Source organism: Zingiber officinale, chromosome 3A, assembly GCF_018446385.1.
Source record: "Zingiber officinale cultivar Zhangliang chromosome 3A, Zo_v1.1, whole genome shotgun sequence".
In the NCBI taxonomy this organism is placed as follows: domain Eukaryota; kingdom Viridiplantae; phylum Streptophyta; class Magnoliopsida; order Zingiberales; family Zingiberaceae; genus Zingiber; species Zingiber officinale.
This window is the reverse complement of record NC_055990.1, coordinates 61069594-61091779: the sequence shown is the minus strand read 5'-3', so window position 1 is coordinate 61091779 and position 22186 is coordinate 61069594. Positions and strand designations below refer to the sequence as shown.

The window sequence follows — 22186 nt, the reverse complement described above, 5'->3', positions numbered from 1 at the left end:
GTGAGCAAGGGCTCGGCTAGGGTACGGGGTGGCCGGTGGTGGCGATTAGGGCAAGGAGGAGAGCAGGGTGTGCACACGAGGGAGATGAGGAGAAAGCAGAAAAGGAGGTGGCCGAGGAGTTTAAAACTTCAGCGAGGAAGAAACCGCCGGCCGGCAGTTAGGGCTCGGCGTCGGCACCTAGGGCTTGGGAGTGAGGGAGAAGAGAGGCGCGCAGGGGGTTTTTTCGGCGAGAAAGAAAAATATAAAGAAATTAAGAAAAAGGAAATCTAATTATAAACATTTCCTCGCTTAAATGGATAGCCTAAACAGGCTTTTTCCCGGACCCTGTTTTTATCCTCGTTAACTCGTCCGTACGAGCTCCGAAAAATTCCCGAAAAATTTTCAAAAATTCCGAAAAATTCCTTTATTCATATTCGCCTTTTTTTTCATTATTTTACATTCTCCCCCACTAATAAAAATTTGGTCCCCAAATTTCGTTATCTACCATCAGTAGGTACTAACAACAGATATAGAGTATAAATGCTGAACGGTAAACAAATCACATACCTCTAGTGAAAAGATGGGGATATCGAGCTCGGATCATATCCTCAAGCTCCCAAGTAACTTGCTCGTCCGAATGATACTGTCATCCAACTTAACCAGCCCAATATTCTTGTTCCGCAACTGTCACTTTTTCTGGTCTAAAATCCATACATGTGTCGGGTCAGATATGTATCTCCTCTGCATAGACACATGGCAAACGTCGGGAACGCCTGCCAAGGACGGTGGTAGTGCTAGCCAGTATGCTACCGCTCCAATCCTCTCCAAGATCTAGAAAGGTCTAATGTATCGCGGAGCTGGCTTACCTCTGAGGCCAATCTCTTCACCCCTTTCATGGGTGAAACTCGCAGAAGGTCGCGAATGGAGAACTCTAAGAGTCTCCGACTCGGTCGGCATAACTCTCGGTCCACCCTGTGCCTGACATCCTCCGTCCAATAATGCGGACCAACTACGCCTCATGGACTCTGAGGTCCCAACAGGGCCTCTCGACCTCATCCCGGAGGACGGGTGTCAAGCAAGGTTTCGCCTCAGCGGTGTCATGCCAGTGAAGTGTTGGTGGTAGCTCTACGATGGCGGATGGTCCTTCCAATCGCCTCAAAATCCATACACACGATCTCCAAGTCCTCTAGAGTCGAAATGGTCGCTTTGACTATCCGTACATCGAGGATGGGCGGTTATGCAAAGCGAGCTACGTGCCCAAGGTCTGCAGACTGAAAATGAGGCGTGAACCGTGGATCTCTCCGAGATGATACTCGGCGGAACACCATGATACGATAATCTCCAAAAAGCAGATCTACCTATCGATCCAGAAATCAATCTTAGGATCGCTAAGAAGTGCGGTTTGGTTAATCGATCAACAATTACCCAAATCGCGTCATGTCCTCGCCTCTGCAAACCTACCACAAAGTCCGTAGTAATGTGTTCTCATTTCCACTCGGGATTAGGAATCTGCTGTGAAGTAAGTCGGCAGGTGCTCGGCCTTCACTTGTTGTCAGACAAGACATCTAGCTACAAAATCTGCGATGTCTTCTTTCATGTCGTCCTTCATGTCGTTCCACCAATAGAAACATCTCAAACCTTGGTACATACGGTGCACTGGTGGACAAAATCATGGCGATGAGCCTCAAGTAACTCTATAAGGCCGGATGAGATGAAGCTGCAATCGCCTCGGTGAGTGTATAACACTCTCCTCGTCTCGTGTGAACTCGGTCTGCTTGGGAAGCTATCGTGTAAAATAAGCGCAAATCTTGATCGTGACCTATGGCTCTCGTATCCTTGTCACGATCGATGGTGAGCAACCATGGTAACAGTACCGCTCCATCCTTACCCCTCAAGGCCCAAATCGGAGAAACCTTAAATCAAGTCTGTGACCACAACTCGGTGGCAAGCTAAAGTCCCTCCGGACTTCCTGCTAAGCGCTTCGACAACCTCATTAGCTCTCCCCGGGTGATAGCTAATGGTACAATCATAATCCTTCAGGAACTTCCTCCATCTCCTCAGTCGGAGATTAAGTTTCTTTCTAAGTGAACAGATATTTGAGACTCTTATGGTCAGTGAGAATCTCAAATGTAACACCGTTCAGATAACACTACCAAATCTTCAAGGCAAAAATAATGGCGGCCAGCCACAAGTCATGTACTAGGTCGTTCTCCTCATGCTCCTTCAACTACCGAGAAGTAGGAGACTACCCTATCGTGCTGCATCAGAACAGCGCTCAAACCCTGAATAGATGCGTCGGTGTAGAGGGCATATCCGTCCTCTCCAGAAGGTAAAACCAAAATCGGAATCGACACTAATCTCCGCTTGGAAGCTGATCTCATAATCCTCAGTCCAAGTGAACTTCACGCCTTTCCTGGTCAGGCGTGTAAGTAACATAGCAATCCGTGAGAAACCCTCAACGTATCTCCGGAAATATCGAGCCAAACAAAGGAAGTTGCGAGCCTCTTCTATAGACTCCGTCTACTTCCAACGGTAACAACCTCAATCACCTGTGAAACCACGGTATACTCCTACTCGTGACCGTGTGTCTCAAACATCTCACAGAAGACAATCAAAATACGCGCTACTGATCTTCACATCTAGACGTTTCCATCGAAACATCTCTAGAACTATGTAAAGATGATGTGCGTGATACCCCTCAGATCAGGAATAAAACACCACGTCGTCAATAACGATAACGAATTCTGATCCAATATCCTAGGGATACCCAAATCATTTAGTCCATGAAAACATCTAAGGCTCCCCAAACCCTAGTGGTAAAATCATGATCCATAATGTCCGTATCACAGACATTTCTAACCATAAGATCCCTGACAATAAGTCTGAAATATAATCACCAAGAATAGATCCACCCGTGTGAGAGCAACGCTCCATCACAGAAAACACCACATATGTGGGAGCAACGCTCTACCACAAGAAATCCTCAATATGTAGGAATAACACTCCACTACAATAATCCATAACATGTAAGAGCAATGCTCTACCAGAAACCAACAATAATATGTGGGAGCTCTGCTCCACCACAAACGATCCATAAGTGTCCAAGGCACCTAACTATCCAACTAGAGGCTGCACGAGATCACTCAGCCACATATCACTGTAGGCAACCAAAGGTATAAACAACCTAATAAACAAATCAAATCCATAGTCAACTCTATCATCATCCTAGTGGGTTGGTCACCCACTAATAGAAGAATTAGTTGATAGGGTTATACAACCAATAACATAATGTAGACACTCAGCATTCTACATTCAACATAAGCAGAATTATCATGCTGTTACCAACAATACACCTGGCACACTTGTCACACAAAATATGTATGATCGACATAATCCTCCAATTTGTACACACCAAACACACTCATAGCACAGGTATAAATTAGTGTGATACCTCCAACAATACCTATCGAACCCGTGTGCATATATCAACATAGGTATAATCGACAATACACCTCAAACAACCTCACATGACATATATACATCTTATGCCAAGAGTATAATCAACGTAATACTTCCAACAAAGCCTAATAGGCACAAGTGCATCCACAAATCACATATAATCAATAAAATACCTCGAATATTACACCGAACACATCTGCGCGTATCAACTCGTTAATCGATAAAATACATCGATGAAACACTCGAACATATGCGCGTTCCTGACATAGTTTTAATTGACAAATACCTCGATAAACAATCGGACATGTATATACAACCACTCGGTATAATCTACTAGAAACCCACAATAATCGTATGTATAAAGGTATACACCCAAAAGATAAAGTCGAATTCAAGAACATCAAGACACTCTCGTTTTATCCTCAAAATATCGATAATATCGGATGAATAAGTCTCTACTTCCATGAGAGCAAATTAATATTCCAAACATCAAATCATTATTTATCCACATAGTCGAATATCAAACAAATATCAACTTTATCATCCTGTTAACTAACCACAACTAACCGATTTATTAAAATCCATAAGTACACTCAACCGTAAACTCTCTACCCGATTATAATCGATCACCAACTATAATCATCAAACACGTGAATATCATACATGACACTCACTATGTTACCATCAACGACAACCCAAATAATAGATCATCGAAATAGTTATCCACTAATAGATCATCAAACAACCACATAACATTTACTCTCAATTCATTGAAATCAACACATCACAATATCCGATCTCGATATCCTCGACCTCGAACCTTTCTCATGATGATCGAACGATGATAACTCCCCGATGATCGATTTTCATCGTATCGGATACCTAATATCCAAAAGATACAGTATAAAACTCTTGGTTAAGTCCAGGGAATATGTAGGTATCATCCATTACCCATCTAATAATAGAGGTGGTATGTGCCTCCATCTCTACTAGTAGTAATAGAAGCTAAAACTTGATGGTATGATATGAAAATCACCAAAACTATAATCTTTGATCTCTATTAAGGTCGACGAGATCGTTGGCTAACCCATCACATGTAATATGCTGACAGTACTAAAGATAAAGTGCTAATACATATGTATAACTACCATAAAATAAACCTCATACCTATTTGCTGTCTAGAGTTCCATCGTTGTCCAGTCCCAATTTGACCTCGAAATTCGAACAAGCATAACAAAAATCCAAATAAATTCAAATCCGAAACATAACCATATCGAAAATCCGAAAATGCCGGTTTGACTCATGCATGGCTAAAATATCGAATACGAAAATAGGTATCAGATAAATCTCGAACACAAAAGTAGGTATCGTAACTGCTCGATGCGAATAACGGTATCGGATAAATCACGAAAATCAATCTGAGTATCGCGAACTTGGCTCGATACCAGTAAATAAATTGGTATCGGGTTAACTGAAACATCAAAACGAAAACAAAGATCGTATACTGCGCTCGATACTTAAATTATCGTGCCGGAGGAGTCCATCAGAAGAAATTTCTCACTGTCTGACAGACACGAAACTTTTCTACATCTCGTATACCTAAGCCAGGCGAATGGAATAATAACAATAAATTAAAACAATCACCACGCGGTTTATATAGATATTGACCTCTGGTCACGCAGTTAATAATAGTAACCACAAACTATAGTACTCGAAAAATCCACCCTACTCGACTACACCGTAAAGCTCAAATCAAATGAAACTCACCTCTTACTTACAGAAGGCGTGTAGTAAAAACATATCGAATAGAACATCCATCAATATCAAAATAAAAACATACGATGTCCAAGTATCCAAATAACCAAGTACACACATAAGCAAATAAAAAAAACCAAACCAAATGGTAAATAAACCCTCGAGGTCTGCAGGGATCTAGCACTACGTGTAGTGAGGACTAGCGGCGAACTCCTCGACATCGACTGAAAATAACATGATGGGCGGGGTGAGTCAGCACTCGAGTCTGATTGATATACAAGTAAAGAAATAACACTAGCTAATCGTAAATGCGGTCTCACGATAAAAATAAAGGTAAATGTAAACCGAAGAAGGCAGGAGAGAATCATGCTAACGGGACCGGTATAAAGACAAGCGATCCGAAGGTATAGAACATGTATGCGTCGATATCGAACAATATGCGGCGTATAAATCGTGAACACGATCACACAATAAATGCATCGTATGATGCGATGTCGTAAATAATGGCGATCGACTCCTGACAAAAGTGGGACCAGTGGGTAGGACTCAAGAACACTACCCACGATGGTGATCGAGCGGGATCTTTGTCGAGATGCATCGTACTCTACCCCAGTATAAATGGGGGCCTTGATGCTCTCATCTCGATACACTATGACGGGAGGAATCTCTAATGTACTACGGCGGATCAGGCGAGCACCGGAAGAGTCAGTGACGTCTTTACCACGTGTCGTGCTATGAGCGTCGCGGCGGAGCGCAAGCGGTGATGGCGGCGAAGTGCTCGTAATGGAGCGATCTATCGCGCGACGTGCGATCATGCAAATGGTGCATGTCACTAAGCATGGTAATATACTAAACCAACCTCTGGGCATATAACAATGGGCACCATAGTAAATAGATCAAATCAAGACATACTGATCAAAAAGGTATCAAACCTAGGTCCTGAACATGTGAAACATGGTTATATCACTACCCATGAGCATGATAGATCGGGTACAAGATCAATACGAGATGCAAACAAACAATCAATCAAACAGGTAATATGTATTGGGCAGTGATTAACCGAAACAAATAGGAAACACAATTAATGCAACATATTATTTTCATTACTAAGCATATCAAAGACAATAAGTCAAAAGTACCCGCCTCCGAAAATAGAAAGGTCCAATCTGACTCTGAGATACTCGTCTCGCGTCAAAGTCCTGTGTTAAATCGCACAGTTTAGCTAATTTATCATACAACCATTAGCCAAACTAAATTCTAATCCATCGTCCAACTAGGGTTAGCTTCATTAACCCTAATTACACCTTTAGATTTATTTCTAAACTTAAGTTAACAACTTTTGCTAACACTACTAGAAATCATCTACAACGAAGACCACAACCCTAAACCTTACCTCAAGTTCCACAGCTTATTCAAGAACAAGAAGATGCTGGAATTAAAGAGTTACTGCCCCATTTAGGTTGATTGCTGCTGGAACAAAGGAATGCTGGAATGAGGGCTGCCGTTAAGGGCTGTTGGCTGCTGTAAACAATACAAACAACAAAAATAAAAAATTTCCTACCAAACCATGTTCCCAAACGGACCCAAATCAAAATCCAAATACCTAACATGCCTTACCTACTCGTCACCCTCTGTTTCCTCTCTGCCGGCGACTGGTGGCGAAGAAGAAAAACCCGCCAGTGGAGTCTAAAGCACGGCAGAAGGTTGCTGGACCTTAGCGCCGGCAGTGGACGTTGGGGCAGAGGGTAGAAGAAGAAAGAAAGGCTCGGGAAGAGAGTGAAGATGAGGCCGGCGTAAGGGCACAGGTAACGGCGGCCGGCGCTGGGGCACAAGACAGTGGCGAGAGGGCACTGCAAGTGAGCAAGGGCTCGGCTAGGGTACGGGGTGGCCGGCGGTGGCGCCGGCTCTGTGCAGTGGCGCTTGGCGTCACGACGGCAGTGAGGAGGGGGCGTCGGCGATTAGGGCAAGGAGGAGAGCAGGGTGTGCGCACGAGGGAGATGAGGAGAAAGCAGAAAAGGAGGTGGCCGAGGAGTTTAAAACTTCAGCGAGGAAGAAACCGCCGGCCGGCAGTTAGGGCTCGGCGTCGGCACCTAGGGCTTGGGAGTGAGGGAGAAGAGAGGCGCGCAGGGGGTTTTTTCGGCGAGAAAGAAAAATATAAAGAAATTAAGAAAAAGGAAATCTAATTATAAACATTTCCTCGCTTAAATGGATAGCCTAAACAGGCTTTTTCCCGGACCCTGTTTTTATCCTCGTTAACTCATCCGTACGAGCTCCGAAAAATTCCCGAAAAATTTCCAAAAATTCCGGAAAATTCCTTTATTCATATTCGCCTATTTTTTTCGATATTTTACACCCTGCCCTTGAGATCCTCCACATCTGCGACCTCTTTGGGATGTGCCTTGGTTTGTGTCTTTCAATGATAGCTTTGCTTTCAAAACTTGTTCAACCGATTCTTGAACCGGTTTTATCAATCTTTCTTCGTGTGCTTGTAAAGATCCGGCAAGTTCATCAACGGTCATGGTGTCTAGATCTTTAGACTCTTCGATGGCAACCACGATATAATAAAATCTTGGATCCAAAGACCTCAAAATTTTTCCAACAATTCGATCATCTTTCATATCATCTCCGTATCTTTTCAATTGATTTGTGACAGCCAATACTCTCGAGAGATAATCCGAAATAGATTCGGAATCCTTCATGCGTAGAGATTCAAACTCTCCTCTCAATGTTTGGAGACGTACCTTCTTCACTTTATCAACACCTTTAAATGAAGCTTGAAGAGTTTCCCATGCTTGCTTGGAAGTAGTTGCCGCAACAACTTTCTCAAACATCTTTTCATCCAAACTTTGATGGATGAGGGTGAGCGCCTTTTGGTCCTTCTTCTTGGCAGATGCCACATTTTCATCAACGTCATTCTCCACAGGATCCCAAGCTTCATATGATCCAAGCAAAGCCTTCATTCTTATACACCAATTATCATAATTTTCCTTGGTGAGAGATGGAACAATAAATGGGGTTTCATTCGACATTTTCCTTCAAACTTTGTCTCCAAACACAAATGGTGGCTCTAATACCAATTTGTTAGCAGATGAAGAGTATAAAAACTATAACACTCAAGATGGGAGGAAACTACTTCTTCTTATTTTCTTCATATTTAAATTGTTAAATACATAGGGTATTTATAGGGAGTACCCAAGATGTATCTACATAAATATATGAATCAATATTAAATGACCTACATGCATCACTCAAAGAATCATTAATAAATCCTCTAATATTCATGCACATAATATTAAATAACTTTAATTCTAATTTATATTTTCAACACATCTCAACATCAGAGAGATTCAGGGTTATGATCTCTTCCAGTATGCCCCATGAGGTCCTTCCACAAGCCACAATCTGATGCTCCATTCAACTTTTAGTCATAATTGTTCTAGTTAATCGTTGATGTTTTTAGTGCATTTTCCTTGCAATTAGTTATTACATTTGAGCTTGGTACTTAGCTTCATTCAATTTCTGCTTACAATGTATTTGATAAAATGTTTCTTACAATAGTATTACTCAAGTCATGCAGTTTTCTTTGATTAAAATTCCTACAATGTTAACTTTATGTATTTCAAGTTAGTTGAGATTATTAGTCGGTTGTCGATTATTTCTCTGTTGATTTCATTGTGATCATAGATTAGTTTCATTTCCTTGGTCAAGATCTTGGTTAGGTGTTATTTTATTAATTACAATTGTTCACTTGAATTGATTTTAGGATTAAGTTGAACCCCCAAAATCCTACCGAAACTTGTCTAGAAATTGATATTCATCATTGTGTTCTTTGAGAGACGATCCTAGCCAAGCCTCTATGCTATACTAGTGTAGCAGGGTTTGGTAATTAAATTGCCACCATAGCATGACACAGAAAATAAGTTATCAGACGTCCAATCCCTCTGTCACAAACAAGGGATGTGCTTCAAGCAACTTCCTATCTCATACAGATATCCATCAACAATTCATCTCCTTTGCTCCAAGAAGAGTCACCAAGTCCATATTTAATTTATCCATCTCATTTCTAACGGCCATATTTCTATTTACTATCAATAGTAAAGGACTTCTCCAATCCTCATCACCAATAGTCCAGTTAATTGGACTCCCATTTCTTTTGACTAGACTTAAGGGGGATATTTATGATATGAAGATAAGTAATATGTAGCAGACCCTTGACTTGATCAACAGAGAATCTATGTAGGAGGTCCCTTGGCCTAGTCAACACAGGGGTCGTGTGACATGATCTAGGACTTGGTCAACATAGACTCTTTGTGGGATGTCAACAACCTCCGACCAACTAAGCAGAGCCTACTGACTTCCTGAGTCGATGACTTCCCAACCTGCCGAGCACTCAGGCTTCCCAAGAACTATCGTGTTCCCAAGCCAAGGGATACAACAATTACCAATATGAAGGGAATGATGATTACAATGGTACCCTTTAAAGAGGTGTCCCTTAGGCTTCTCTCCATACGGCACATTCCTTGGGCTTCTCTACCTATATAAGGTAAGGAGAGAGGACTCTATAGAGGTATCATAATCTAATCTCATCTAATATCACTGCTTTTACTCAATTTTTCTTTAATTTGTCATACTATTATTAAATTTGAGGCTCTGTGATGACTTAGGTGTTAAATTTGAGGCTCTGTGATGACTTAGTATTAAAGGGGCTTCACCGGAGTAATTCTTGGTGAGCCCTTTGACGTATATTAATTTCTATAGAAATCAAACGAAAGCGAGGAAAAGACTTTGACATCTTTGACGTCTTAGTTGCGAGATGAATTTCTATCAACCCATTATCGTGGTGAGGATAATGTCTGATAAAAGACTCCACTAAATAATAAATAATCAATTTATCATTTTCTATACATTATTCTTTTTAATCGTATAGTACAAATTTATCTTTTATTTTCCTGTTAGTTGATTTTATCATTTGTTATATTTTTCGTTTACACTCTTTCAAGTTTTTCCCTTTGATATATATAAAAGTTATATTTTTGAGAGATTGTGAACAGTAATTATGAACAACAAAAAGTGAATTGAAATTCAAACAATAATTGTGTACAGTAAAAATAAGTTTTTAAACAATAATTTTAATCAATAATTTCAAATAGGAATTACTAAATCTAGACATTTTGGAAGGATATTTCTCTCATTGCTTCTCGTCAGTTATATCTTATTGTTCAAACTTCACCCCAACTTTTGTAGGTCTCATAACGAGCTTTCAGTAGCTCTTGCTACCCAATTTAGTTAGCATAGGTTTTACAAACTTAAACCACGAGATATATCTAACTTTTAAAGACAAGTTTTATATGCTTCGTGTCGAAGTTCTATTTTTAAAAGATTGTGAACAATAATTGTGAATTGTAATTGTAAATAGTAAAAAAAAAATTTCAAATTGTAATTATGAATAGCAATTTCAAACATAAATTATTAAATCTAGATATTTTAGAAGGATATTTCTCTCATTGCTTCTCATCAGTTATGTCTTATTGTTCAAGCTTATACCTCGACTTTTATAAGTCTTATAATGAGCTTTCAGTAGCTCTTACTACCCAACTTAGTCAGCACATATTTTACAAACTTAAATCATGAGACAAATCTAACTTTTGAAGACAAATGAGACGAAAACAGAGCCTTTTTATTAAGCTGCCATAGAAACTTTAGATGAAAATATGCAAACTAAGAAATTCAAAGCATACAAGCTACCTTATCTAGTTATAGACTTGCACAAGGAAATTATATAAACAAAGTACATGCTTACATAAGAAAATTTATAGGAGATACTTATAGTACTCAAATGAAATTGAAATCACACTTGCAATAAATCACACTAGCACAGACTATCACACAGGCTTCTTCTCCTCTTCTTCTTCTTCTTCTTCTTCCTACTAGAGGCATGAGGCAGGTATTTATAGAAAGAGGAGATGAAAGCAGAGATTAGAAGGTTGCTTAATGGAGAAGGAAAGAAGAGATAAGCTGTCAGTTTCATGGAAAAAGAAGAGGGGGCAGCATGGTGGAGAAAGAGAGGTGAGTTGTCATTTTGATAAAGAGGGGGATTTTTTTTGTATGACGTCATTACTTACAATTTTGCTTCATGGCATCATTGCTTATGATTTTTTTGAGGTTGTTGTCATGGCTGACATAGTGCTGATGTCATGTCATGGCTCCATCATATTTTCAAGATTCTGTTCACCTACATAATCTAAAGACAAAGCCCCAGAGCTAGTGGCCCGAGTTGTTGTGTTTAGCTCACGTCTATAAGCCCTTACTGTTCTTGCTGAGTTGGCTAGTTTTTTGTTTGCCCAGCATTCTGATTTCTTTTGGTAATGTTGAAAATGTTGGTTGGTCCTAGGAAGATCGTACCAGTTCCACTGTACAAAAATTTTGTATAAGTGTCGAACCTTTCCTAACAACCTATTGTGTTCTTTAGAAATTAAATTCGGAATCGCAAACGAAACTTTACATTGTTGATTCCAAATTTAATTTATTTGTTCTTAATGGTTTATACTTGGATCGCAAACAGAACTTAACACTATTGATCCAAATCTACCTATGTTACAAATTCAATTAAATATTTATTTCAGAAATTAGCTCCCAGGTCAAACATGACGAGACACATGACCTTCTTGGGTATGGGAGCATCCACCACTGCCTCAACAAACCCTCTTAACGAAATTTAATATTTAATTTCCTAAAATACCATTAGGTTTAACCAAAAAGAACAATCGAATCACAAGACCGAAAAATAAAAAAAAAACAAAATTTGAATTTCTAATCTGAAAATCTAGAATCATATGCCTCTTGTGTTTGGAATTTATACAAAGAAAAACTAGTATGATCACTACAACAAAAATGTTAAAAGACAACACCCCTACGACAATGGTTTTAAGAGAAAGCGTTGCGTTTTTGCTCAAAGACAACGGTTTTTGCCAAAACCGTTGTCTTTGAACTCCCCATTAAATATAAAAGACAACGATTTTGGGAAAACTGTTGTCATTGAGCGATTTCTTTTTGAATTAACAACATTTTTTACAACGGTTTTCTAAAATCGTTGTCTTTAAGCGCTTTTTTATGGGCTGCGACAACAGTTTTAATAAAACCGTTGTCTTTGACTTTATTTGTTTCGTCATTTCCCCTCGTAGTTTTGCTTTCCCTCTCTGCAAAAATCTTTTCGCGCCGTGTTTTCCCCTTAGCATTCCCGAACCCTAAGCCATTTTTCTTTCCTCTCCTCGACTATCTCTTCATGCCATGACACCAAATGGAGCACTTGCGCAAGATCTGCAAGTGCCTCAAAACCCTAGTCAACTCCTCCTCTGCCATTGCGACAGCCTTCTGAAGCACGCCCCCAAGCCATGGGATCCTCCCTTCGACCTGTCGCAGCCGAAGCTCGATCCGCCTCTCGCCGTCGCCGTCGCCGTCTTCCTCTCTTCGTCGCCATCGCCGAAGCTCGATCCGCCTCTCGCCGTCGCCTTCTTCCTCTTCGTTGTTACTGCTCTCTCGTCTCTCTCTTTTTTTCTTATTTCCTGTTGGTTTTGTAGTCGGGAAGAAAGAAGACTAGGGAGCCCAAGGAGGAGAATGTGATGCTTGGGCCAACTGTACGGGAGGGGGAGCAAGTGTTCGGTGTTGCCCACATCTTTTCTTCTTTTAATGATACTTTCATTGTGAGTCAAACAAGTCCACTTCCTGATCTGTTGGTTTAGAAGGGGAATTAAAGCTTTGATTTTTCTCACCTGTTTTGGGCTTGTAGCATGTTACAGATTTGTCTGGGAGGAAAACACTTGTTCGTATTACAGGTATTAAGTTAATCTATATTTCTTTTTTCTCGCTTTGCATATGGTTGTGAATTCTTTGCTTTAGTTGACATTAGCAAGCAGCATGAACATGTTTGATGGTAATAAAATAGGCTTTTTAGTGGTTGTACTTAATGCTATTAGACTTGATTTTGGTTGGAAAAGAGTGAAAATGCATAAATCTGCATTGAAAATTAGAGCATACACCTATGCACTGCATGCCATACTACATTCGTTGTTTCATGAAATAAGATCAAATATTCAGGTGTACATGCCAAAATAAGACTTGTTATCTTAATATCACATTGTGGTATTATAGGTGGATTAATTGTGATTGGTGTTAATTAAATAGTTGTATCCATGGTTTATCTTCTAGTTCTAGTATTGTTTCTAGACTAGATTTGATGTGTGCATTGAGTAGTATACTAATCTATGCCTTCCAAACACAATGGTTCATACTACATAGAAAACCTATATATATCTATTGTTCAGAATTAAAACTGCGTTTATAAAAGCATGGCATATTTGAAGCTTTATAAAGTTTGCCGATCAACTCTTTGTGTGTGTGTCAGTGACAATGACTTCACTTTCTTAGGTTCTCCGTGATCTACTTGAGCTTAAGGGTGACAGAGGGTGATAGAGAGCATATACCACTTGAACAAGTTGAATCTGCATCATCCATTGCTTAGCATTTCTCCACGGGTGGAATGCCTCTCAGAGATATTTCAAGGGAAACACATGAAGCAATTGCAATTGCAATTTGTAATGGACCTATTAGGAGGGAAGTCAAATTCTGGAGAAGGTGGTGAGGTCTGTTTATGGTGAAAAATCATTCTCCAATTTCATTTCATTGGAAGAAGATATTTTAATTAAATTATCAACTATTTTCCAGGATCCCATTTGATGAAGTCCTTTAACTGATGTCATATTCATGGGTATTCTCTAGCACATGAAAATGGAGATACTGCTACTAGTGCAATTGAACATGTAAAAATATTTATACCCAACCTTAGACCTTTTAACTATGATGATAAAACCTAAACTGATTTGAAAAAGTTTGTTGATTTATCTTCAAAATTATCAATCTGACAGTGCTTTGTCCTATTTATAGCAATATAATTTCAATGGTGAACAATGATCTCTATTTTGTAGTTCAGTCGTACAATTTGGTTCTTTTTACACACTTTTTGATTTTGCAGGCAATTTCATACATTAGAACATTGTATGCCTTTACAAATGATACTCTTGCTAAGTATTCTTATGCAACCTCACTTCAAGCTACACTAAGGTATGGAATACCGATTAGTCTAGTGCAAGGCCTTGGTCTTGACTTCACATATGGTCTTACTATATGTTCTTGTGCTTTACAACTTTGGGTTGGGAGGTTCCTGATTTTGAATGGAAAGGCTAATGGTGGAGAAATTATTACAACTTTGTTTGTTGTAATTTTGAGTAGCCTGTAAGTAAGCTTTGTTATGAAACCTACATTCATCTCCAGTATATCTTTTCATTTTCTCTCTAGGATATCTTTTGTTCTCATTAAGTCTGTCATTTTCAGTGGACTTAATCAAGCGGCTATCAATTTCTATTCATTTGAGCAAGGGAGAATTGCTGCTTACAAACTTTTTGAGATGATAAGCTGTTCAAATTCTTCTCTTAATCAGGATAGAAGTACCTTAGCTACAATGCAAGGAAATATTGAGTTCAGGAATGTTTACTTCAGCTATTTTTCACGTCTAGAAATTCTCATACTGAGTGGCTTTTACCAAAATATACCTGCTAGAAAAAATGTGACCCTTGTTGGTAGGAATGATTCTAGAAAAAGTAGTATAATTCCTCTTATGGAGTGTTTCTATGATCTTACCTTAGGTTTGTCTTCTTTGACTATGTTTTCCTATCATACACTAATGTATGTTTCATTGATGCTTGACAATTTCGTCTTGATTTCTTGATGCAGGTGAAGTTCTATTGGATGGGGAGATATAAAACATCTGAAGTTGGAATGGTTGAGAAGCCAAATTGGACTAGTTACCCAGGAACCAACTTTGTTAAGTTTGAGCATCAAGGATAATATAGCTTATGGAAGATCTGCTACATCTGATCAGATTGAAGAAGCTGCTAAAATAATTCATGCACATGATTTCATAACTTCTCTTAAAATGGGATATGAAACTCAGGTTGATCTTGCACATGTTTAATTTTGAGCTTGTCTTTTGATTATGTTTAATTTTGGGTTGAGTCTCATTTGATATTCTATTTTGCATTACACTTATTGAACATGATGCAATATAGGTTGGTAGGACTGGTTTATCATTGACTGAAGAACAGAAAATAAAAATCTCAATAGCTTGTGTTGTGCTTTCAAATCTTTCTATTCTTCTACTGGATGAGGTCACAAGTGGACTTGATTTTGAGGCCGAAAAGGTTGTTCAAGAGGCTCTGGATATTCTCATGTTGGGGAGATCCACTATTATAATAGCTAGTTGCCTTAGTCTTATTCTGCTCTATATTTGACTCTGGAAGTTCTTTCAAATTTTTATTTGCAGATACATAACAGTTCTTTCCTTTAAATACACTTGCAAATTTGCTGGATTCTGTTACATTTATATGTCTTTTCTTCAGCCATTTAGTTTGCACTTCATAGTGTTAAAAGTCTATAGGTTCTAAGCATGTTTTGTATTTGTGTGACAGAGATTCCTATTGATCTGTTCCAAGAAGTGAATTGGTTGTTTGTTCAAGTGTGCCTTCTCACATCTGCATAAGGTAAAAATTTGACCCTATATTTCTTCCTTAGTGTGTAATTTTCTTTCTAATGAATCTTTTAGTATTCAATACCTCTCAAACACATACATATATGTCTGATTCTTTGCTATTTTTCCAAAAGTTAGCTTATAGATGAAAATTTTACTGTTTCCAATGCTGGGTATTTACTTTAGGGATCTATTATTTTGCCAACTATAATCTTAGGGTAGTTGTCAAAAAGTCATTATCGTGGTTATAGATAAAAATTGATATAGTATCTGCCTGAAATTTCAATATTAGCAATATGATTGTCTAGAAATGTTTTCTCACTTATACATGACGTATAACATAGATGGTAGCAAAATTGAGCACTCTATGGTAGTTACATTTGAGAAATACTAAGATTATGCTTTATGATGCATTGAATCCTGGTGTTTTGACTCATGATATCCTAGAAGAGTTAACATTAATTTTTTCTCTTTGTGAGATGCACTTCCTTACATCATTTCATGGATATGCAGGTTTCAAGTTGTTCTTGTATAGTATCAAATGGACTACAAGAAGTTCCTGCAATTCATTAAAGAGAAGAAGAAGAGAATTTTGGATCATAAAGAGACCCCCTTGAAATGGAAGCAGAAGCTTAAAGCTTGGTTGTTTGTTAATTTTCTTATGTAGTTAATTTTTGAAATTTGAAGATAGCATTTTCATGGATTGAATGTAGTAAATATTTAGTTTTATATTGGTGGTTTGTTTATATTAAATAAAGATTGGTTGTTTGTTATTATCATGTTACAACATGAACATTAAAGACAACTGTTAGAAATATTATAAAAAGTACATAACCACAACGAATTTTTTTTTATATAAAATGTGATAAAAGACAACGGTTTTATCTGTTGTAAAACATATTAAAATTATCTACCACAACGGTTTTAAAATTAATCTGTTGTAAAAAGAGTCTACCACAACAGTTTATTTCTGTTGTTGAAATTATCTACCACAACGGTTTTAAAACGTTGTCGTATCCTTCGTAAACAAATTTTGAGCATATAAACAACAACTGATAAAAACCGTTGTCAAATGTCTACAAAGACAACGGTTTCAAAACCGTTGTCGTAAGGCAATACATTCTACAACGCCCTCAGTTACAACGGTTTTTTGATCATACGACAACGGATAATATCTGTTGTCGTTTGCAGTTTTTGTTGTAGTGGATGCGGAAAATAATTACTAGTTATACCTTTCTTTGTATGCAACGACTTCTTGATCTTTTGCTGTATCCCTCGCCTCCTCTTGGACATCGTGTGGGCGACGATCCTCCAAGATGAACACCACCCGAAAGCTCCTCCTTCTCTAAGATTCGGCCACCACCACAACCAAGGAACAAAAGAGAGAAAGGGGAAAGAAAAGGAGAGAGAGGGCCGGCCTCAAGAGAGAGCACAAGCAATAGAATAAGAATTGATGCAAACCCTACTTCTTCTCTTCTTCTCCTTCTCTTTGTATCCGGCCACACAAAGTAACCACATAGAGGTGGCCGACCCTTGCATGAAGAGAAACAAGGGCCGCCCCTTAGGAGAAGACTAGAGAGAAGAGAGAAAGAATATATTGATTCATGAGGCCTCTCCTCCCCTTCTTTTATAACACTTGTCCAAGGCAAATAAGGAAAGATTTTTACAAAAAATTAAAATCTTTCTCTTGATTTCCTTTCATCCTTTTATTTTCCTTTTCCTCCTCTTTTATTCTCTTAATGGTTGGCCCCTTGCTTGGACACCAAGCAAGGGTGGTCGGCCCCTATAAAGAGGGAGAAAAATATTTTGTAAAAATTTTATAAGCAAAGAAGGAAAGCTCTTATAAAATTTTACAAGCTCTCTTTTAATTTCCTAATGTGGATGTTTAAAAAAGGAAAATTCTAAAAATTAAAACCAAGTTTTAAAATTTAAAACATCTCTTCTAAAATTTTCTTTTTTAACATGGTTACAAAAAAGGAAAGTTTTAAATTTAAAACTCTCTTTTAAAAAATTATGAGGATGGTTAAAAAAGGAAAGTTTTAAAACTTTCTTTTAAACCATGTGGCCTAATTCAAATAAGAAAAGTGTTTTATAATTTTAAAATCTCTCTTTTAAAACTTGTAGATGTCTACAAAGAGAAGATTTTAAAAATTCAAAACACCCCTCATACTTTGAATTATGTGGTCGGCTCCTTCATGAAGCATATGGCGTGCCACCTTAAGGAGAACATGGTCGGCCCCCTTGGCTTGGTCACCAAGCCATGGGCCGACTCCTTCTTGGACACCAAGATGGGTTTTTCATGGGTGGATATGAGACATTAATGAGGATACGACAAGGACCTAAAGGAGAAATTAGTTTTGGCCTTCCGACAAACTTGAGTATCCCGTGTTTGCCCCGAACACACAACTCAAGTTCATCAATAATAACTCATTCCACTAGAGAGTTATTATTGCACTACTGCACCAATCCCAAATTACATTATAGGCTTCTTCTTATCATGAGTGTGTTAATCTTCCTGTGTTTAAGATGTCGGATGTCCACTAATTAATTGAGTTACTGATAACTCATTTTAATTAATATCTTAATCCAAGAGTAGTACCACTCAACCTCATTGTCATGTCGGACTAAGTCCACCTGTAGGGTTTAAAATAACAATCCTTATGAGCTCCTCTTGGGGACATTATCATCCAAGATTACTAGGACACAGTTTCCTTCTATAATCAACAACACACACTATATGCAATATCATTTCCCAACTTATCGAGCCTATTAATTTATCGAGCTAAATCTCACCCTTTGATAAGTCAAAGAAATAAATAATAAATATATGTGTTTATTATTATATTAGGATTAAGAGCACACACTTCCATAATAACTAAGGTCTTGTTCTTTTATTAAGTCAGTATAAAAAGAACTTACCTTAAATGGTCCCGCTCAATACACTCAGAGTGTACTAGTGTAATTTATTAGTCAAGATAAATAATACCTAATTATACTACGACTATTCCAATGGTTGGTTCCTTTCCATCTTAGTCGTGAGCTACTGTTTATAATTTATATGGAATTGATAACATGATCTTCTGTGTGTAACACCACACACCATGTTATCTACAATATAAATTAATTGAACAACTATACTTAGCATATAAATGTAGGTATTTGACCAATGTGATTCTTAAATGTTTATACAAAAAGCTAGACTTTTAGTATACACTCTAACAATCTCTCACTTATACTAAAAGACTATACTGCCATATATCCTGCCATACATCTGATTCCCTACCCTTCAACATGCCCATCAAAAGTTCTTGCCTTAGGGCCTTAGTGAAAGGATCTTCCAGGTTATCACTTGATGCAATATAGATGGCAACAACTTCTCATTATATGATATCTCGTATTGGGTGATACTTGCGCTTTATTGTGTTTACTTGCCTTATGGACTTATGGTTTCTTCGAGTTTGCTACTGCACCACTATTATTACAATAAATTGTAATAATCTTTGGGCAAACCAGAAATCATGTCTAAGCCCATCATGAAGTTTCTGAGCCATACAGCTTCTATGGTTGCCTAAGAGGCTGCCATATACTCAGCTTCTATGGCGGAGTCTGAAAAAGCATCAATGCTTAACACTCCTCCATAGTTATGACTTCACTTCCTAAAGTAAACACAAACCCCCGAGGTCGACTTACTATTGTCCCTATCTGATTGGAAGTCAAAAATTTGTGTAACCTTCAGGGAGCAAATTATCTGCTTGATAAACCAACATATAATCTCTAGTCCTTCTCAGGTACTTTAATATATGCTTTACAACAGTCCAATGTTCCTGTTCAGGGTTACTTTTGATATCTGCTAACCATGCCCACGGCAAAACAGATATCCGGTCTCGTTTATAGCATACATTAGACTTCGATAGCTGAAGCATAAGGAACTGCTTTTATTTCTTCTATCTCTTTTGATGTCTTTGGAGACATCTCTTTAGATAAAGATACTCCATGCCTAAAAGGTAGAAAATCTTTCTTGGAGTCTTGCATGCTAAAACGAGCTAAGAAAATATCGATATATGAAGCTCGGGATAAGCACAACATTCTTTTCTTGTGATCTACGTATAGTATAAGAAATACCACCACATTTCCATCACACTTCTTGTATACACAAGACTTATCCGGGCACTTAATAAATCTAAAGGTCTGGATTACTTTATTAAACTGGATATTCCAAGACCTTGAAGCTTTACTTCAGTCCATAGACCGATTGAGTTTACATAGATGATGCTCTTTTCCCTTTACAATGAACCACTCTGGATGCTTTCTTCAAGACTTCCTTTAAGGAAAGATGTCTTGGCATTCACTTGACAAATCTCATAATCCATATGAGTAGCAAAAGATAAAAGAATCCGGATAGACTTTAAGCATGACTACCGGTGAAAAAGTTTCCTCATAATCGATACCCTTTTCCAACAAGCCTTGCTTTGAAAGTTTCCACCTTCCCATCTGTCCTTCCTTTTCTATTGTAGACCTATTTAAATCTAATGGCTTTTACACCATTTGATAGTTCTACAAGCTCACAGACTTTATTAGAATACATAGATTATATTTCTGTATTCATTGCGCTTTGCCAAGATGCTGCATCTTTATCTTAGAGTGCTTCGTCATATGTTCAGGGATTAGGTTCATGTTCACCAGGGATCAAGTCCAAAGACTCTCCCAAAACATGAATCTTTTCAGGTTACCTAACAACCCTCCCACTACGACGAGGCACTGTCCACAATTGTGCATCATTTGTGTCACGTGTTGCAGTTTCTTGTGATATCTCATCTTGTATAGTTGGTACTAGATTAGACGTGTCCTTTATTATTTCCTTAAGAACAAATTTACTTATGGGCTTGTGGTTCATTACATAGACCTCTTCTAAAAATTGGGTAAAGGTGCTAACCATGACCTTCTGATTTTTAGGACTATAAACCTCCTTTTGTTCCTCTAGGATAACCCTTAAACAAATGAACTCATGTCCATCTTATCAGTGTCTCCCTTCAGCACATGTGCTGGACTACCATGAATCCGAATATGCTTCAAAATAGGCTTACGTCTATTCTGCAATTCTATGTGAGTAGAGAGTTCTGACTTAGAAGGTACTATGTTCACTTTCGTTTCCAGAGTATATCCTCAAAACGAATTTGGTAATTTTCTGAATAACTCATCATCGATCTAATCATTTCCATAAGAGTCATATACCTTCTTTCTACAACACCATTCTGTTGGGGTGTACCAGGTGCAGTTAGTTGGGATTGAATCCCGACTTCTAATAAGTGACTCCTAAACTCTCCCAAGAGGTACTTGCTACTACGATCTTACCATAGTGTCTTGATACTTTTACCTTGACGTTACTCCACATCAGCCGAGTACTCTTTGAACTTATCAAAGCACTTAGACTTGCGGCGCATCAAGTAAATGTACCTATATTTTGAATAGTTGTCTATAAAATAGACGAAATATTTGAAACCACCTCTTGCCATGATAGTCATAGGCCCACATAAATCAGAATGAACCAATTTCAACATGTCTTTTGTGTAAGACCGTTGGATTCGATAGAGGGGGGGGTGAATATTGATTCGAAAATCTCGAGTTAAAACGCAGCGGAAATGTAAAGAAGTAAAGAGATGAACACTGTTGATTTTTACTTCGTTCGGAGCCTGTGACGACTCCTACTCGAAGGCCCGTACTCCTTGAGTACTTTCGTTGGGCAATTCACTAGCAATTCGGATAATTACAATTTACGTACAAATATTGCTAATGAAAAGAAGGAAAACAAAGCTAACCGACAAACAATAAATTAAGAAGGAGAGCCGGAGTGAGTCGTCGGAGCTTTGTGAGCGTCGTTGGAGCGCAGAGCAGCAGAGTGATTGGATTCAGAGTTCTCAGAAGACTGATGTTTTGAAGCTCCTGCCTGGGGCTTCTTTTATATGCTGCTCCGGGCGCCTGGAATGTGACGTAACACTCCCAACCAGCATTCTCCAAGTGTCAACGTCGTCCTGGGGATAAAACTTGCCTCCGGGCGCCCGGACCTCCGGGCGCCCGGATCCCCTCCGGGCGCCCGGACCCCTCTTCTCCAGAAAGTCCTTCTCCTGCAAGAAAAGGTTAGTCCGAGGCACATGTACCCTGCAGCAAAGAATGTTAGCACAGTTTTATCGATAAGCAAAGTATGACTTAGATTCCGTCTTTCCGAGACCGGAATCTAGTCACGATCTCGACTTAGATATCCGAAATGGACCTAAGTCGGATCGACGCCTAATGTCCCCTTCCCGGGAACGCGTCCTCACAGTCACTCCCCTCCAGTGACTTACCTCACTTACCTGCCAGACGTCCGGTCAGCCCGTCGACCCGCTTGGACTTCTCGCCAGCTATCCGGTCAGCCCG

General features: G+C 38.7%; 1 protein-coding gene and 1 long non-coding RNA gene across 2 annotated transcripts; both read right to left on the bottom strand.

Annotated features, from left to right (window-relative positions):
* Window positions 1–6335: 6335 nt before the first annotated feature.
* On the bottom strand, window positions 6336–7415 carry LOC122053785. The gene is made up of 3 exons (XR_006132362.1): window positions 6811–7415; window positions 6587–6714; window positions 6336–6392 (listed from the first exon to the last, which is right to left on the bottom strand). It is a non-coding gene; the product is annotated as an uncharacterized LOC122053785 (long non-coding RNA).
* Window positions 7416–7523: 108 nt separating this feature from the next.
* On the bottom strand, window positions 7524–8222 carry LOC122050440. The gene has a single exon (XM_042611341.1). The coding sequence runs from the start codon at window positions 8220–8222 to the stop codon at window positions 7524–7526; it is 699 nt and encodes a 232-aa protein (XP_042467275.1).
* Window positions 8223–22186: the final 13964 nt, after the last annotated feature.